We start from the raw sequence: 17,691 nt of genomic DNA, 5'->3' as shown, positions 1-17,691 counted from the left end.
CAAGCTAGCCAAGTCCTCAAACACAAAACTAATTTGGAGCCTTTAAAGTAAGAGGCCTCAACGCATTGGCTGTAAACAAGCAAGTTGAAATAAACTTATTAAATAATCCATTTGTCAAACATGAATATCTGAAGTAGATTAAGTATCCCAAGGCCATGACTCCGAGTTAAACGCTATGTATGTATATAACACTATTCCAATAAGGTACACAAGTCTTGCTAGCCAGACTATACCAAGACATCAGCCAGTCACTGGCGTCTCGGCATCCTCCTTCGGCTCGACCTCCATCATGTCCAACCACTCGAGCGCAAAAGCCGTAACGATCTTGGCCCAGTCGCGCACAGTCGGCATATCCAGATGTGCGCCATCGTCGTCCATCGTATGCCACACTTGAGGGAAAGGAGATGCGATGACGTGTAGAATCGGAACTCCACGGGCCATGAAGGGTTTGTGGTCATCTTCAATGGCGCCGCGATGGAAGGTAGTCGCCGCCTTCTCCAAATCCGGCAGAAAGGGACGCTGCGGAATTGACTCCAGGAGCCCCAACTTGCGCATTCTACCCTCGATAGTGGCCATAGCTTTATACGCCCAGTGGGTTGTCTGGAAGAAGGACGGCACCGTCGGGTTAGCAGAACCAAGAAGGTCCAGCAGCACAAACATGCTTATCTGATCCAACGGGTTGCGATAGAATGACATTGCGGGATGAACCGAGTTCTCCCAAAGATCTGCCAACGCTCTAAATGGTTGTTAGTTATATGATTTCACAACAATATTCAGATCATAAATTTACCTAGCTCCGTATAGCGAATCCGTCTCTGTCCATTGCTTAAATGCCTCCTCGCCATCGAGCAAGAGAATCTGCACGCCCATATCCATCGGGACAGTTCCGCCTTCACCAAGTGCAGCCATCTCATCGTGCATCTGAGTAAGGAACTTATCCAAGGTCCTCGCGACATGCATCAAGATAGCGCAAGGTACGGCGCTGTCCGTAGCGCCGATGAATCCGCTAGGGGAGATCTTGCTATCATAATGAGCCACCAGGGTGAGTAAATTGGACTGTCCTTGCTGAACCCAGGGTGGCTCCCTCTTAAATAACAAGTTTGCAAATGGCACCTGTTTATCGCCGGTGACGGGAGTTGTAGATGTCGAGTTGAACCACTCGATACTCCATTTCGGCAGTTCATTCGCGAAGAAGTTCACGAAATGCTGCTGAGCGGCAGTCTGGCCGGGCGTGCCGGCAACTCGCGGTATTAAGATGGGCGCTAAGAGCTTCCCATTGTCAATATCGAAGTCTGTGCCTCCGGACGGTACTAGCTTGAGGAAATGATCCGACAAGGCCGTGTAGGCGATGACGGGTGAGATGAGAAGATGGTGCAGGGCCAAGACGAGCAGCATTGGGATTACGTGGCCCGACATTAGTAAGTTTGAGTTATGGCACTTCATATCTGCCCAATTCGCTGGCTACCTCGGACCAGCGAGGCCATCATACACCTGACTTGTTTAAGCGGAAAGGTTGACGCCAGCTAAGGCGTTGGAAATTGTTGAAACTGAGGAAATGGACAGTTTGATAAGTTCAACTTTAGCCGTGTTTATAATAATTGGCCCCCTTACCTGCAAGGCTGAAACAATAAAGGCCAAGATGTGTCCTTAGCCGTTTTAATTCTATGCATCTATACGTCATATACTTCTGCATAACCAGATATATCTTGGTTAAAACATACCCCTTTTTATGAATATATAATTTGTTAAGCATTTGAAGGACACTTCTACGTCCAAACACCTAACATATTACGAAAATAACTTCTTATTAAAATATTTGAGCAATAACATAACTCATAAAGTGCTTCTACAGCTAATGTGGTTATTATGAATTGTCATATCAACTCTCATCATTGTACTTGAGAAATTTGCCGAATAGTATTCCCCTTATTTATGGCTAGGAAAGTAAAGAGGTAATTGCGCGAAGAACTGGTTAGACATTGAACCATTATAAAGGACCATAGCTGGGTACCCAGTTTTTGAACCTAAACTCCTTTAAAAATAGTTCTCAAGTTGTCAGAACAGTCGCATCAATCTTAAGACTAAGTGAACATATGTATATAAAGCTTGTCTTGTACTAGTATATAATTATCTCTGAATGACAATCATTCTGTCATATCTTAATGCTCCCGAGTACCGGTTATTGTGTATATTTCCAGCAATAGTGATGAATCCTAAGAAACCATCTTATTCGTTCGATATAACATAGCATTGCCACTCAAACTCAATAAATACCAATATACACAACAATACAATGCCATCAATAATAACAAACCACACCCTTTTAAATGTGGCACCTAATAGGTATGTTGCTACACAGAGAGTTCGCTGACCTCATACAAGCACTAACAAGTTCGAGTATAAGTAGCTCATTTAATAACTGGGATATCTCTTTCTTAGTAGTTAAAACCTGAGTGGAAAGTTTACTCAACACTTTTACACCATGTAAACCATATCAGAATAATTGAGAGAAAGAGACCGAGTACGAATCCATGCCTTGGGGATATACAAGAATAACCTGACCATTCCTTAAAAAGGACTTGTTAGTCGGGGTAAGGACCAACACCATCTAGCCTCCTATGTATTCCTACCTAACAAACCTTTATTAGATTTTCAAAGCCAGAAGACATTCCTCAACATCTCGTTTAATTATCTAAACATCCATATCTCTCAAGATATAAAGACTTACCTACCCGACTTCAATGAGACAATAACTTCTCTAATCATAAAACTCAGCCACTCATACCCTCCCCGCGGAATTCTTAAGTATAGAAAACCAAAAACACTCATTAATGACACAAATCAAGCTCTCAATTAGGTATCTAGCAGAATCCCATAACTGCCTGCTTGCTATTCGCCTTGACGCCGACCCTCCGAAATCCCGTGCTCTTCCCCAAGGGTCCCTCGATCCCTTTACGCGGGGCCCCTTCAGAAAAGCACCGTGAGTAAGCTATACACAAATTCTACACAATGCTTGCAAGCGCCAGCCCCTAGCGATTCTTCGATGAGCAATTCTGCGCCGGTTACGCCTCTTCAGTCGCGTTTTCCTGATTGCTGGTCCCGCCCATAACGATATCGCCGTTAGCGTCGTTCGTCAAAACGGTACCGTCCTCGGCAACGACCTCGGATTTGAATGATAAGACAGCCACTTGTTTGCCCTTCTGGCCTTTGCTAGCCTCTGTTTGCACCTGGACAGTATCCTGGGTATTTTCATCGGCCGTGGAGGTAGTCGCCACCGCCTGCTGCTGACGCTGTCGTTCGAGCCATGCTGGAGGTAGGCCTGGCCCGCTGTCTGCATTGCCGTAATCGCTCTTCTTGGTCCCCTTCGGCCAACGACCCGGACCGCGACCGGTGCCGCCAGGCTTACGTTTGCCATTACTTGCCTTCGGAGCTGACTTCCGTACCGAGGCACTACCGGTCGAGCGACGAGCTTTGGGCCGCGCGATTCGTCGTGCGCTGGGAGGCGGGATGCGTGGCAATGGTGCCGGTCTAGATATAGTAGAATTGAGGCGTGATATAGCTGTACGTCTATTATTGATAGCAGGGAAAACTTGGAATCTACTGACTGGAATCGTGTCGTAGGCCTTAATCCAGGCATTCTCGTCATCAGGAGCGCTCGCGGCGGCACTAGTTGACGCTCTCGGGTCTTCCGAATGGCCCCCAGATGCTTCCGCGTTCTCTTTGCCAATTCCATTAAGCTTCGCGTCTTCCTTGTTCTCCACAATAGCGTTGTCGTTTGGTTCCGTGGATTCGAGAACCGACGATTCAGCTCCAGGAGGCGGTTTTTGGTTTACTGGCTGGGTGATGGCAAAATCTCCAGTCGCAATGCCACTCTCTGCGAGGTTTTGGACGGCTTTGATGTCTTCGTCTTCCTCGCGAGGTGCAATCGTATTTAAGGCTGGCCCTAATTCGAAATTCGTAGCATTGCTACGACCCATGACATAGGGCATCCAGGTGAGGTTTTTAGGATTTAACTTCACATAATTTTTTGCTTCCCATTTCGCAACCTCTTTGTGGCAGTATGCTAAATCGACCCGGAAAGCGTACACTTGAGTGACGGGGTCACGAACAAGAAAACGTAGCGCTTCGAGGGCTGATATGACATCGTCAGGAGTCATCCCTGTATCGTCGGATATCTGCCTGATGCTCAGACCCTTCTTCTGTGTCTTCTCCTCAGGCATATGGTCTATGAGGTATTTGCAGATTATCAGTCTCCAGTAATTCCGGTATGAAACAAGGCCCATATCAGACAACGGTTTCTCGGGAGATCCAGTCTTCTCTTCTACCTTCGTTAAGAGATAAGAGAAATCAATAAGCAGATGGCCGTATCCCTTTCGCTGATGGATAGGTAGCGTTAGAATGCAGCTGACGTTGTTCTGACTGCTCGCACGCTTTTCCTTGGAGAAATAACCGACAAAATGGTAGCCCATATCGTCATACTCACAAAGAACATAAAACAAGAACGGCTCGACATCGTAGTAAAGAGTCTTGGAACCGAGAAACAGCTTGGCCAAGAGACAGAGGTTTTGGCAGTAGACTGGGTTTTTCCGACCGTCAACCTCGAAGAAGGAAATGGAGCCATGTCTGTATATTTCGTCACCTGGCGGATGTTTTGCAGGGCACTTGAGCTTGTGGCGCCACGCGACGTAATCCGAGTTCATGTACTTCAAGCAGAACTCGCAGATGTATAGAACCCGGTTGCGGCTGTACTCTTCAGGGTACGGAGCTGCATACCACGTGTCTATTTCCCAGCCCCCAAATTCGATGCACTCAATCTGGCTTGCGGGGCCGGAAGCCTTCCTCGACTTCTTGACCGGCACCTCGGCTTCCGCTTGCATAGCGAGTAACCGATTCCTCCATTCCTCCTCGGCTTTCTGTTTGGCCTCATCGAAACGGCGTCGGTCGTCTTTCGTAGGCAATGTCTTGGTCGTATCCGCCTGTTCCTCGGTCAAGATTCCACCATACGGTTTGCCTTTAAGCTCGTCCGGCTCTTTGTCATAGAATGAGTAGAAGGGCTGTGAGTAGCTGGACGGGAAGAAGGGAGCCATCGGAGGCGGCTCCGCAACAGCAGCAGCCCGTGTTGATGCGACGTTTCTGGCAGATCGCGACGAGCGGGATGCAACTGCCCGGCCAGTTCGTTTTCTCCTCCTCGATCGTGGGGTCTGTAAAATCTTATTTAACTCCGTTGCACCCACTCGCATCTTTACTACTAGACTGGAACGCGATTTCTTGACAATCGTGCATAGGGCTTCTGAGTTTGACGCCTTATGTCGCAAAGAGCGCCCTGACCGTTGTCTACTTGATGACTCCGCCGCATTCGAGTTATCTTGGCCGGCCTCATCTTGGACAGACCCCTCGGAAGTATTCTTTCTTCGTTTTCGCAACGATAGCACTTCTTCTTCTTCCTCTGCCTCGGCTGACGACGTCTTCCTCTTACGTAAGACTCGCGAGCCGTCCATAGGATCTTCATCTAGAACTAGTTGATTAAAGACGGAGTGTGAATCTGGCTTGCTCATGCCGCGCTGAGAAGGGAGAAGGTCTCGAGCAAGTTTAGGAGCGGTTGATCGGTTGGTAGACGTAGGAGATAAATCGCTATCCACGCCACCGTCTAGCTCCATGTCGTGATCACCTTCTGCGTTCTCACGGTCAAACTCTGCTTCTGAATCGGAGCCCATTTCGTCGCGAGCGCAATCTGGGCACCTCCAATTCGAGGCATCTAAATGGTCAGGTGAGTGACTAGACGATAGACTGACGAGTGTTGCGCCAAACTTACTTTTTTTCTCGTCAAGAGCTCCTTCATCTCGGGCGCACTGTTGGTGAGCTAAAGCAACATTTGTTAGACGGTTGACTGACGTGTTGGCTAGGTTCCATATGACGTACCGTGTTCACCACAACCTTTGCAGGTGAGATAAGACTCAAACTCTTCGCCCGGATCGTGCTCCTCATCTTTCTTGCAGAAAATGCACGTATTAGGGTCAGCTACGTCAGATTCTTCGTCTTCTTCCTCCTCATCATTATCGACGGCATCTTCCCATTCTGCTGCGGATTCCCGGTCACTGGAACCCGACGCCAAACTGACCTCGTCGTCACTATCACTCTCCTCGTCATCGGTATCACCAGGTTTGATTTTCACAGCGCCGACGCCCTCATTCTCGTCATCTTCTTGCTCGGCTTCACCTTCATCACTAGAAGCTAGATTCGGATCAATTTGACGCAGACCAAGATCATCATCATCTTCGCCCTCGGCGTCGACATCGAACGCATCGTCGTCATCATGGACGTCATCGTCAGCGCTAGACTCATTCTCGTCCTGATCTGCATCATCCTCTTCGGCTGGTTCGTCTCCCAACTCGTCCTCTTCGTCCTCTTCTGGCACCAGATCCTCTTCGGCTACTTGAACGACCTCATTGTCGTCCTGTATCTCATAGCCATCCACTTCCTCAGGTTTATATTTAGAAAATGGTTCGTCATCTCCGAGCGAATGCACGAGATTCGAATGAGGAGGACGGGAAGGGCCTGAATTGCCAATAACTTGGGGGATACTACCACCGGCCATGGTTACTTGGTTTGGCAAGTCCTCTTCAAATTCAGCATCCTCTTCAGACAGTACTACACTTTGTTGTAGCTCCTCCTGCATGAGCTGAGCATTGGCCATCGCCTTCATGGGTATGAAGGCGTGGGTCGAAGATCTTGGATGGGTCGGAAGGAGATCGTGGGTGTGGAGTAATCGAGTAATCGTGTATGGTTAAAGGTATCGTATCGGGTGCCTTGCGCTTAGGATACGTACGGTGGCGAAGGCGTGTTCCGTAACCTCCAGGTCGCACCACTTCGCGTCATGAATGGTCTTGTCGCATGCCCGTCGCAAAATATTAGTCAGGGCTAGAAAAGTCGAGACTGTACGGTAGATAAAGTCGAGACGGTTATGGGCTTCAGAATGGACGATGCGCGAGACATTTGAGTCTATTGTTGGAAGTTTACTAAGCGAACTTCAAAAGCTGTTAGACGCGCCGGATTCTATCGAAGGTGATTTATTATTGAATTAACGAAAGAGAGAAAGGATTGGTGAGGCAATCGACGCGTATTGCTGGAAAAATAGAGACATGAAATAAGTGTTAAGAAGGGGAAAAAGTAGGGTTTGCGACAAGATGTAGCTCCCCTCGCGACGTACTTTGGATGGGCGAAGTTAACATTGTTGGTGGTGCAATTGTTGCCGAGCCCCACAAATTAGTCAGATCAGCCAGCACCTGCTTCAGCTGCACTTTGAACTTTGAACTCCAATGTTCATTTGTTTATGTAATCTCCGTAGTCACTCGAACCATTGCGGGTCCACGCTAAGACCAACAGGTATGCACTGACCTTGAATTCACTCGCCTAAACTAAACCGACGGAGCTCTTTAGGTACGTAGGTACTTCTTGTCACCTCCATATTCTCAGCCTTGGGCCATAATAATTGAGTCGACATCATTGGTCGCCAAACTCCGACCTCACCCACCAGTCCATACTTACTGAGAGCTATTTGCCGATTGACGTTCTCAGGACAGTTGAAATCAAAACGTCTGGTACACAAGAATAGTGAGTCTTTCAAATCTTAATAATCAGCTGCGTAGCGCAATACTAATTATTCAATTGAAGAGTAGGCCTATAGCTTCAAAATGGCCGTTCCCTTCGAAGCATTGATTCCCTATGGAATCATTCTTGCCGTAAGATCCCTCCACCTCTCAATCGACAACAACGACGAGTTCCTCCTTTAAAGTCTCGGATACTAAGACATACTAGATGTTTGGCGCCACTGGCGCGGGTCTTTCGAAGTTCAAACACTGGTACAACGGTAACAAGAGACCACGACGATCGATAGATATGTGGGATAGGCAAAGTACGACGAATATAGGATGGGATATGTTTGATTCCAGGAAAGCTGACTTGGTGTTTTTGCAGTGATGGACCGAGATCGCCGATTAACAGGTCATCTACGCGGACAGACCGACGGTCCCATCGCCCCTCCAGGCTTTGAGCTGAACAACCCTTGGAAGGTAGGTTTCTCTATTTACGAAGCTATGAATACGTTCGCGATACTGACAGTATATCTAGGTTGAGAACCGTATTGGTTGATTTAGATGAAGAATACGTGTTCAGGGTATCGAAAGATGCTATGCCATGGGAAATCACTTGTACATAGCCCACAGAATACAACATCTGATACTGCAACCTTTCGTCGCAATCATATCTATTAACCATGATTTTACTCGGGTATCTTCCCAATATCAATGTAACACATCTAGAATGCCGGAACGCCTTGTCCATTCCAATTCTATATCGTGATCTCCGGCCGATTTTTATTCAGGCTCTCAAGAAGCATGCAAGCCTGGCATAACTTCTGGCTCGACATATAGCCACACTTCTCGCATGTACCTAATTTTTGTTTCAGTCTAATGGGAACAGTGGTTCCTGCCGTCTTGAGCTGGCCATTTGATTGATTCGACTTCTCACGATGTTGACTTTCGACCTTTGCAACTGTGATTTCTGTTTCAAGTCCCGCAGCCTCAGCAGCTTCAGTTTCTCGGAGTTGTTTCTCCATAGCTGCCATCTCGCCGCCATTCGTTCGTCCGTTTGCTGAGCCACAACCCCCTATGTTGTCTTCATCAGTTGGAGCTCGATGGGATGTTGTCTTCCCATCACAATTACAAGAATTTGGTGTAGCTCCAGGAACCAGTCTCGCCATATCTTCGCCACTCCGAACAACATCTAAGATAGCACTGGGACGGACCCTCTCCAAATTCTTGATTAAACTTCTGGCACTCCCCCTAAAGGCCTCTGGACTATAAATGCATTCGGTGCTAAAATAGTCGAGCTTCTTGTGATGTGCGTATAATACGATTTCTTTCTCATATGAATACTTGAGCGGCTTGCTCCTCTTGACCTCACTGGCATCGCTTCCGGTAACGATGCTTGTACTTCTTGACAGGCGCGGCAAGTCTCCTCGAAGTAGATTCATGAGAACAGTCTCGGCGACATCATCAGCATTATGACCGGTGACGACATGTTTAATCCCTAACATCTTTGCACCCCGGTCAAGAGCCTGGCGCCGGAAGACACCACAATAGGTGCAATTTCCTTTCTTGCCAATAGTTTCAACGACTTGATCCATTGTCCAACCATAGAGCTCGTCATATCCTACTATTTTTAGGGGCATGTCATACTGGACTGCGTTGCGTTTGACTGTTTCGAGTGAATCATCTCTGTAACCCTTGATACCCTCATCGATACTTAAGAGTACTAAGTCGACCCCGTAGTTATGTCTTTCATTAAGAGTTTTGAGAACTGAGGCTAGAACGGTAGAATCTTTGCCGCCTGATGCCCCGATCGCCACTTTTTCGCCCGGAAAGAATAATTGTGATGAGATCATTGTGTGATGCACCTCATCTTCAAATATTTGAATGAAACAACCCTTGCACAGTTTTTGGTAGTTCTTGGGCCGCTTGATTAGTGCTCGCTCTGTTTTGCAGAGGGCGCAGAGTGCTGGTGGCATCTTTATATTATGTGTCTGGGGTTAATGGTGAGTAAACTTGAAATGTGAAGGAGTGAATATAAGATAGGTATATGGTAGTATTATAAAATAGTAGATAGCGATAAATTAAAGTTTCGTTGGTGTTAACTCATCCATCTCAAACTTATTCATGATTGCTTGAAGACTTCAAATTCAATTATTCAATGAAGAATCGCATGGTGGGGTTAAAGATAGATACAAAGGTACATCAGTCGCACTGGAGGGGCAATTTGCACTAGTCTAATCATGGTCTAACCCGCCTACACTTTGCCGACTTTTTACCCGTTACGCTACGAAACCCTACGCACAACTTTTTTTACATTAGTTTTTCAAGCTCGCGACTTTCAACATCTTTTTTTCTCCTCACACCTCTCAAACTTGGTCGATCTTCTTTCACCCAACACGACCACTCGACAAATTAATCAACATGGTAAGCTTCTGATATCCGACATTGATATGCGCTTGCGCATTCAATTAAATTATTTGACGGCGCTCGCTTGCCGAGTTGCTTGATTTCCGCCTGTCGTCTTCGGACGCAGGTGAAGAACTGGCTTGAGATCTTCGCGTGGTGTGCAGAAATGCTACTCGCGATCATCTCTCTAGAGTTCAAGAATGACTACAGTCAATGGAATACATTTGCTGATGTCTTTCTTCTCAATGATAGCCTCCTAAGTCCGGTAAGAAGGCCGCCCCGGCCCCCTTCGCCTCCAAGGCGGGTTCCAAGAAGGCCCCTAAGGTGAGTACCAATACTTCGATTTCCCTTTTCCCCAATCCCTACAGCCAGGCCCCAGGCGATATTGACATGCTATGTAGAACCCCCTCATCGAGAAGCGACCCCGCAACTTCGGTGTCGGCCAAGACATCCAGCCCAAGCGAAACCTCTCGCGCATGGTGAAGTGGCCCGAGTATGTCCGCCTTCAACGTCAGCGCAAGATCATCAACATGCGCTTGAAGGTCCCGCCTGCCATTTCCCAATTCCAGCACGTCCTTGACCGCAACACCGCCGCTCAGGCATTCAAGCTCCTCAACAAGTACCGACCCGAGTCCAAGGCCGAGAAGAAGGAGCGATTGGTGAAGGAGGCTACCGCCATCAAGGAGGGTAAGAAGAAGGAAGATGTCAGCAAGAAGCCTTACGCTGTCAAGTACGGTCTGAACCACGTCGTCGGCCTTATCGAGAACAAGAAGGCTTCTCTCGTCCTGATTCCCAACGATGTTGACCCCATCGAGTTGGTCATCTTCTTGCCCGCTCTCTGCCGAAAGATGGGTGTCCCCTACGCCATCATCAAGGGCAAGGCCCGTCTCGGAACCGTTGTCCACAAGAAGGTATGCGTGAAATTAGTCTTATATTTGATGCGATGAAACTAACAAAGCCTAGACTGCTGCTGTTCTTGCCATTACTGAGGTTCGATCTGAGGACAAGTCCGAGCTCTCCAAGCTCGTCAGCGCTGTCAAGGATGGTTACCTGGCCAACTCTGAGAACGCCCGACGACAGTGGGGTGGTGGTATCATGGGTGCTAAAGCCAACAAGCGCATCGAGAAGAAGAAGAAGGCTCTCGAGCAGGCTATCAAGGTCTAAAGCTTGGAACTAAGCATCGGAGTCGGTCACGGGTCATGATTTCTAGATAAGCACGGTTCAGGCGTTGGAGGTGGTAAAATGGAATACCAAACACGTGGATTCGCGTGGATTTGCATGATGAAAGCCTACTCCATCTCCAGAATTTGACCCAAGGACCAATGTGACAATGATTAACAAACAACGGCTCAGCCTGGTGACGTCTGTTCTTTGCGCCGTATGCCAATACCAATTAATAGTGCCAAGTCTTACGATATCCCTTGGTAGTCTGGTAGTTATTTAAAGAAGATGGATCTCTCGGTATTCAGTAAGCAGTGCGGGATCTAGACGGGGTCCGTAGGTTGATTTAAACTATTTTATTGGCTGATTACTAAATGCCGTATGAGGATAGTCAAGCCGAGCCGAGCCAAGCCCAAGTAGCCAAGCAAGCCTCGTTGCAGCATCGCATTTCTCAGGCCAAAACGGGCATTCAAACAAAAAGCGTTCCTGAGTGTTGGGTCTGTAACTTGGCATCTATCACATCACATCTCAACATCCAAGCTTACGTATGCAACAATTCCAACAAGAAGAAGAAGAAGAAGAAACAATGCAAGGCCTAGACCAGTCAGTCAATCTGATAACAATGCAGTCTACCATTAATAATTATATATCAATGATTATGCAGGGCGATCAGGAGGTATTTCAATCGTATCTGTGTTTGAGATACTTCGTATCTATGTACCTCCATTAGAGGCAATCCTTTTAGCTCCTCACCGCTTTCTAACGCAATGCCGCGAGCCCTGCCCTGTCCAGTACCTGACAGGGGGTAGGTGACCTTCAGCACATGGGCACGTTGTATTTGTGATTGGCTCATTGGCTCAACTGGCTAACGGTACCGCATAAGCCCTGGGGGGTCGAGGTCCGGGTATTGGTTCCTAGGCACATTAGATGCTCCGTTCTTGCTGCGCGGTATTGCTTAGCTATGCTACCCAGCCTGCTAGGTAGGCATCTAGCAGTCTAGCTACGTAAGTAATGAGTGTATAACAAGGTTTGATAGGAGGTTCGATATGTACCTAGAAGGTTAGCTTACCAAATGTTCCGCATTTCCAAGCGAAGCCTCTTATGCCTGATTGCTTGCTTCGTCCCAATCTCAAATCTATGCGCTTCCGCCGGACCCTGTGACATGGAGGTTTCATATCAAACGCAGATACGGTTCATCCCACGTTCGGCCAGGTCAGGTATGGTAAAGTGACACGGGTAATGGAAAGTATTGGCGCCGAGAGATGGAGGGGGCGAAGCCTAAGCTATCGAAATCTGTGAAATCTGGGCAAACTCTGGGCAAACAAGACGGTAATATCTATGTAAGATAAGGTTAAGAAATGATGCACGGCTTTGCGGTTTGAGGCCTGTTACCTCTTTTACCCCGGACTCCGGACAGGCCGATCCTGTCTTTATATGTTAGGTGTGTGCCATGTTGGATTCTTGGAATGTAATAAAGAAGGATGGATAGTTTCGAGTCGTCGTGTACATAAGATTGAAAATCTCCGGAAACCATAGGAGCTTTGAGCTTGCGCTGTTGTTGCCTTTATGCTGTGTCTTGTCTTGCTGCTGACGCCAAGTTCGTCATCTTTTTAATACCTCTTACTGAGCCTCTTCCTACTCATATCTCCGCTCTCCGCGTTACCTACGTGTCCTATTTCATGATCCCATGAATCTTGTTTCATTCCCTACATACATTAGCAGATCCGTATCTCCGCTAATCCGTTTGGGCCGACCTTGCCTACGTACTTAACCTATCGAAGACCTCGTCTGTGAGCCGCTTTATTTGTTTACCTAGGTTATTCCTCACGGGCTCCGTCGTCCCGTTCACCATCACCGTACGATTTCGATCACCGCCTCCTCCGAGTGATCACCGACCCAGCCGAGAGCGCGATTTTGAGGTCAGAAAGAACGCTAGGATCTCTCGGTCAAAGTTGTTATTCAGCAAACAACTTGAAGATAAACCGAAAATACCCTCCCAGGGCTTCCTAGTGGTGTGTGGACGAGTGGGCGAACACCATATCTGATTGGGCTTGGGACTTCCTAATTCGCTCATATCCTACATCCCGCATCCAGTCTCAGTCCCCTTTGGGTGGGATCTTGCGTGCCGCTCGTGGTCATTATACATACATACCACGTCCTATACCTCCCAGTCGCATTTACATATAAAAGGGCGCAACCCGGGCGCTCACATCTGTCGAGAAATGCCTGCTCCTCCGCGTACGTTTACTCTTCCCTTCATCCTTCCCTAATCCCAAATCCGGTAGTTTACCCCGCCAAGAAAAAGGAGGTACGGTACTCCTGGATCTGGATCTGCAGGGGTGGATATTGGCATCTCGTACAAAAATAATACGCTTAAACTTATTTTTGAGATCCCCGAGATTGGCGAGGGTAACTTCGTCTTTTTGGAAATACCGTTTCGCTTACCATGGCCGCAGAAGATGCCTTCGCCTACGCGCTGAGCTCGAATCAAGCCTGGGCCGGCTATAAGGGTCACCAGAACCCCGACTTCTTCCCTAAGTTAGCTTCGGGACAATCACCAGCAATTCGTACGTATAATCATCCCCTCTTTCCTTGGTCATAACATAATCTCGAATACGTATTATTCATTTCCTTTGTTGAGATGCGAGGCGAGGCCTGTCAAGCGAAGACCCACCCAACAGAGCATTAGCTCGGTCTCGGAACTGTGTACCCTTGGTCCTTGCCAGGATAGCAAGATAGGTGACTTGTCAGCTTCCATGTGAGGTGGAGATGACGGTACTTACATGCGATGTACTATGCAAATCAAGAATGAGGAGACGGATAAGACGGCTAACGGCGCGTGTGACAACAGTGTGGCTAGGATGCTCCGACTCTCGCTGCCCGGAGACCACGATCCTAGGCTTGCAGCCGGGCGACGTGTTTGTGCACCGCAACATCGCCAACATCATTTCGCCGACGGACATCAACACGTCTGCCGTGATCGAGTACGCGGTTACGCACCTTAAAGTCAAGCATGTGGTGCTATGCGGTCACTCGTCGTGCGGAGGTGCAGCGGCGGCGCTGAGCAACCAACGGGTTGGCGGCGTGCTGGACACGTGGCTGGTGCCGCTCAAGGCGATTCGCAATGCGAACAAGGAAGAGCTAGAGTCTATCACGGACGACAAGACGCGCGGCGTGCGAATTGCGGAGCTTAACGTCGAGGCCGGCATCAACGTGCTCATGGCCAATGCGGCGATCCAGGATGCTATCGCCGAGAGGGGCCTCCAGGTTCATGGAACGTTCTTCGACATCGGCTTAGGTCGGATCCGAGACCTGGGCCTCGGAACGAAGGGGGAACATCACGGAATTCCGGGATTGAACGGCGATGCCGGAGATGTGGTAAGGGGAAAGCATGCCATGCTCGTGTTCCGGTCAGACGGAGCAGGAAGTATGCAAGCTCGCTAAAGGATTTGTAAGGGCGGTGATACTCGTCGGATTAGGGCGTTATTAAAAAAGTTGGTGTCTTCCAGGCTTCGAAATGAAAATGGTCACCCATGGATCTCGGCACAGCGGCGGCGACTGCGACGGTAGAAGAGCATATCGGCGGGCGAGTGATTTTTAGTGAATTTGGTGACATTGGTGAATACGGTGAAATCGGTCTAGTTGGTCCTTACGATACGATACCTTGACCTCACGGAGGTCCTTTCAGTGGCGGCGTTTCGAGCAAAGTGTCTACATGGCAAGCATGGCGATGGCGATGGCGATGGGATGTATGGGATGTATGTATGTGTGCTGCATTGCGTGCGCATCCGTTTTTCTGGCGATGGGGAATTAGTGTTTATTGGTATACCTAGGCCTAGGTACTCGGTATTCTGAGGAATTCATATATCTTGCATTTGCATTTGCATTTAGCAGTTGGAGATGTCAAGATCCAGTGGATGTTTCAATGTTTTTGTTACAGTAATTCTAATTAAAGCATGCCGCTTTCTTCCGAATTTAGATTCGAAGCGCACCTGCTGGTTGGCTTAAGTTTAACGGCTAATCTGCTAATCTGTCATCAGTATATCGCCGTTTCTATCAAATCTAGAGTCAATCCTCGTAAGATGCCAAGGTTACCCCTCTACATTCCTACGTCACTTCCAGTTCGTTAGAGTTCGTCAAGAGGGTCCAATTACGCAGCCCAGCCGCCAAAGGTGCTAACGACAGTGGGGTAGCTACTGGCTACTGCTGGTAGGCTGGCAGTGCTGGTAGTCTATAGCGAGGTAGGTACGATGTGCTATTCTACTGCTATCCATTGTCTTGGTATTTCTTTGTCACACCACACCATCCTGACCATCCTGGCCATCCTGGCTATTCCTTACCACGCCATCTCCATTTCTCGGATTTGGGGGAGATCAAAGAAAAGGAATAGGAATGTCGTGCAAACGCCAAGGTGCGTGGCGTCTCGATAGAATTGCGTGGTTTTTACCGTATATCCTGCCTAAAGATGGAGGGTTTACGTAGTGGAAGAGCGTGCGTTCGGCTAAGCATTCGTCTCGCCTATCGAGGGTCCGATCTTCTCTCTTACTTCGACACTAGGTAACCTATCTCGAGATTTCCCTGAGGGTTTGCCTGTTTGACATATACTTACCTTCTCAACCAAAAGACAAGGACGAGGCTATCAATGACTAATACCAGTATCTTTATTTTACAACATCTACTACCTACGTACCTACTTCTGGACCCAGTTATCTAGCCTCCATCTCACAACTTGATCTATAAATATAGAATCTTCACCGATAAAGTGTGAAACATGTCTCTGACCGTCCTCTCCGACGAACAGATTCGATGTTTACTGGAGAATCTAAGCCGTGAAGAAGCAGAAGGCTTTATTTATACCTTAAGAAATGCTCTCCATGAGTACTCAACCGGCACGCAGTCGATTGCAGATGGCGTTGTCCACCAACCCGAGCGGACGTCAGTGCATTCTAATACCACCGGTGCCACCACACTGTTCATGCCATCGTATAGTGCTCTTGGCCATGCAGTGAAGGGTATGTCTATCAAAATCGGAAACAAACATAGAAACCCAACATCGCGAGCCTTGCGTTTGACCAATCTAACTAACGAATCCATAGTTGTAACGCTATCGTCACCATCATCTGATCCCACACTGCCTGCTATCACGCCTACGGGGTCGGTGACTCTTTACTCTCCTCTGGGACCACCTCTTGGCTTCCTCAATGCCAAGACCTTGACTGCTTTTCGTACGGCCTTGGCCTCCTCTTGTCTCCTCATGAAACGGACTTCAGTCCGTACCTTGACTGTCTTTGGTTCGGGCCTGCAAGCATACTGGCATATCCGCTTGGCACTGATGCTGCGCGGTGACACCATTCGCCAGATATACATCATCAACCGTCGATTCAGCGAGACGGCAAGGGACATGTTCAAGAAAATCTACGGTATTCCTACGGAGATTAAGCAGCGTGAAGGATGGGACCAGGCACAGTTCAGCCTCCTAACTCCCGGCTATGGCGAATTTGATAGACTGCAGAGAGACCATTTGAGGGCGGCGGACGTTATCTACTGCTGTACGCCAAGCACCGACGACTTGTTTGACGCGAGCATCCTGACAAACCACGAGGGACGTAGGAAGGGCAGATTGATCGTGGCGGTCGGGAGTTACACGCCGCAGATGCATGAGCTGCCTCGAGAATTGCTCCTCCAGGCCACCAAAAGCCACATGCCCGGTCATCTTCACTATCACAAGCATGCGACGGAAGGAGGAGTCATCGTCGTAGACACACTAGACGGCGCACTGAAAGAGGCGGGCGAAATCGTCGACGCCGGCCTAGAGCCTAAGCAGCTCGTCGAGTAAGCAAGCCCCCTCCCCCTCAATACTACCTCCCAATCATCCCCCAAATGTAGTGAAGAAAAAAAACTAACTAGAAAGTTAGACTAGGTGAGTTAGTCATGATCCACCGACTAGCTAGGGAAGAGGAAGAGGAACCACTGGCTTCACAAAGCTCCACGGAAACGTCGTCTATAAGCGACTCCCTCGACAAACTCGACATCGCGTCGTCCAGCACGGCCATGTCCACCGTCTCCGGCTCCTCGTCGCGGAGCCCGAGCCGGCGCGGCAGCAGCAGCGGTCTCTCGCTCCCCTTCCGCCGACGCAGTTCGAGCCAACTGGCCCCCGACGACCTGGGACAACATAAGCAATCGCAACAACCGCAACAGCCGCACGGCCGCGACAACCATCTGTCGCGCTGGCTCTCGGTCGGCAACGTCATATACAAGAGCGTGGGGCTAGGGCTCATGGACCTCGTAGTGGGGTTCGAAATCGTGCGGCTGGCGCAGGAGAAGGGTCTGGGCAGCCACGTCGAGGGTTTCTCTTCGTAGTGCGGAGAGGACGCTCGGCCCCTGATGGCGCATATGATGAGTGATCTGGAGTTGCCCGAGGTATGTCGCTGCAGCAAGGGCAAGAGTCAGCGCCATCGGCGAATGACACATTGATTTCGATTAACCACGAAACTTGGGAACAAGTTCTGGAGAGCGCATTTGGTACCTAGACTGC

At 48.7% G+C, this 17,691-nt stretch overlaps 7 protein-coding genes across 7 annotated transcripts; 4 read left to right on the top strand and 3 right to left on the bottom strand.

Moving 5' to 3' along the window:
• Window positions 1-240: 240 nt before the first annotated feature.
• Window positions 241-1,416, bottom strand: F4807DRAFT_465125 (peptidase family M28-domain-containing protein; the record flags this gene model as incomplete). Its single annotated transcript, XM_048002238.1, has 2 exons — window positions 241-736; window positions 791-1,416. 2 exons carry the CDS (start codon window positions 1,414-1,416, stop codon window positions 241-243), a joined length of 1,122 nt encoding a protein of 373 aa, XP_047849540.1.
• A 915-nt stretch (window positions 1,417-2,331) lies between these two features.
• Window positions 2,332-7,278, bottom strand: F4807DRAFT_444800 (uncharacterized protein). Its single transcript, XM_047999692.1, has 3 exons — window positions 5,920-7,278; window positions 5,813-5,860; window positions 2,332-5,755 (listed from the first exon to the last, which is right to left on the bottom strand). The coding sequence occupies exons 1-3, from the start codon at window positions 6,701-6,703 to the stop codon at window positions 3,063-3,065; spliced, it is 3,525 nt and encodes a 1,174-aa protein (XP_047849539.1). The 5' UTR covers window positions 6,704-7,278; the 3' UTR covers window positions 2,332-3,062.
• A 33-nt stretch (window positions 7,279-7,311) lies between these two features.
• On the top strand, window positions 7,312-8,270 carry F4807DRAFT_444795 (uncharacterized protein). The gene is made up of 5 exons (XM_047999691.1): window positions 7,312-7,611; window positions 7,672-7,739; window positions 7,816-7,912; window positions 7,975-8,069; window positions 8,128-8,270. The coding sequence occupies exons 2-5, from the start codon at window positions 7,692-7,694 to the stop codon at window positions 8,146-8,148; spliced, it is 261 nt and encodes an 86-aa protein (XP_047849538.1). The 5' UTR covers window positions 7,312-7,611; window positions 7,672-7,691; the 3' UTR covers window positions 8,149-8,270.
• On the bottom strand, window positions 8,271-9,713 carry F4807DRAFT_444793 (adenine nucleotide alpha hydrolases-like protein). Its single transcript, XM_047999690.1, has one exon. The coding sequence runs from the start codon at window positions 9,563-9,565 to the stop codon at window positions 8,348-8,350; it is 1,218 nt and encodes a 405-aa protein (XP_047849537.1). The 5' UTR covers window positions 9,566-9,713; the 3' UTR covers window positions 8,271-8,347.
• A 43-nt stretch (window positions 9,714-9,756) lies between these two features.
• On the top strand, window positions 9,757-11,499 carry F4807DRAFT_444790 (60S ribosomal protein L8-B). The gene is made up of 4 exons (XM_047999689.1): window positions 9,757-10,013; window positions 10,248-10,319; window positions 10,397-10,906; window positions 10,959-11,499. The coding sequence occupies exons 1-4, from the start codon at window positions 10,011-10,013 to the stop codon at window positions 11,157-11,159; spliced, it is 786 nt and encodes a 261-aa protein (XP_047849536.1). The 5' UTR covers window positions 9,757-10,010; the 3' UTR covers window positions 11,160-11,499.
• A 1,496-nt stretch (window positions 11,500-12,995) lies between these two features.
• Window positions 12,996-15,032, top strand: F4807DRAFT_297953 (carbonic anhydrase). The gene is made up of 3 exons (XM_047994903.1): window positions 12,996-13,723; window positions 14,008-14,607; window positions 14,666-15,032. The coding sequence occupies exons 1-2, from the start codon at window positions 13,603-13,605 to the stop codon at window positions 14,598-14,600; spliced, it is 714 nt and encodes a 237-aa protein (XP_047849535.1). The 5' UTR covers window positions 12,996-13,602; the 3' UTR covers window positions 14,601-14,607; window positions 14,666-15,032.
• Window positions 15,033-15,757: 725 nt separating this feature from the next.
• On the top strand, window positions 15,758-17,559 carry F4807DRAFT_298041 (ornithine cyclodeaminase). The gene is made up of 3 exons (XM_047994905.1): window positions 15,758-16,168; window positions 16,253-16,988; window positions 17,072-17,559. The coding sequence occupies exons 1-3, from the start codon at window positions 15,928-15,930 to the stop codon at window positions 17,514-17,516; spliced, it is 1,422 nt and encodes a 473-aa protein (XP_047849534.1). The 5' UTR covers window positions 15,758-15,927; the 3' UTR covers window positions 17,517-17,559.
• The last annotated feature ends 132 nt before the right edge of the window (window positions 17,560-17,691 follow it).

This window comes from Annulohypoxylon truncatum (assembly GCF_022578515.1).
Source record: "Annulohypoxylon truncatum strain CBS 140777 unplaced genomic scaffold F4807scaffold_48, whole genome shotgun sequence".
Taxonomy (NCBI): Eukaryota; Fungi; Ascomycota; class Sordariomycetes; order Xylariales; family Hypoxylaceae; genus Annulohypoxylon; species Annulohypoxylon truncatum.
The sequence above is the reverse complement of the archived record's forward strand: the minus strand, read 5'-3'. Positions and strand labels throughout refer to the sequence as shown.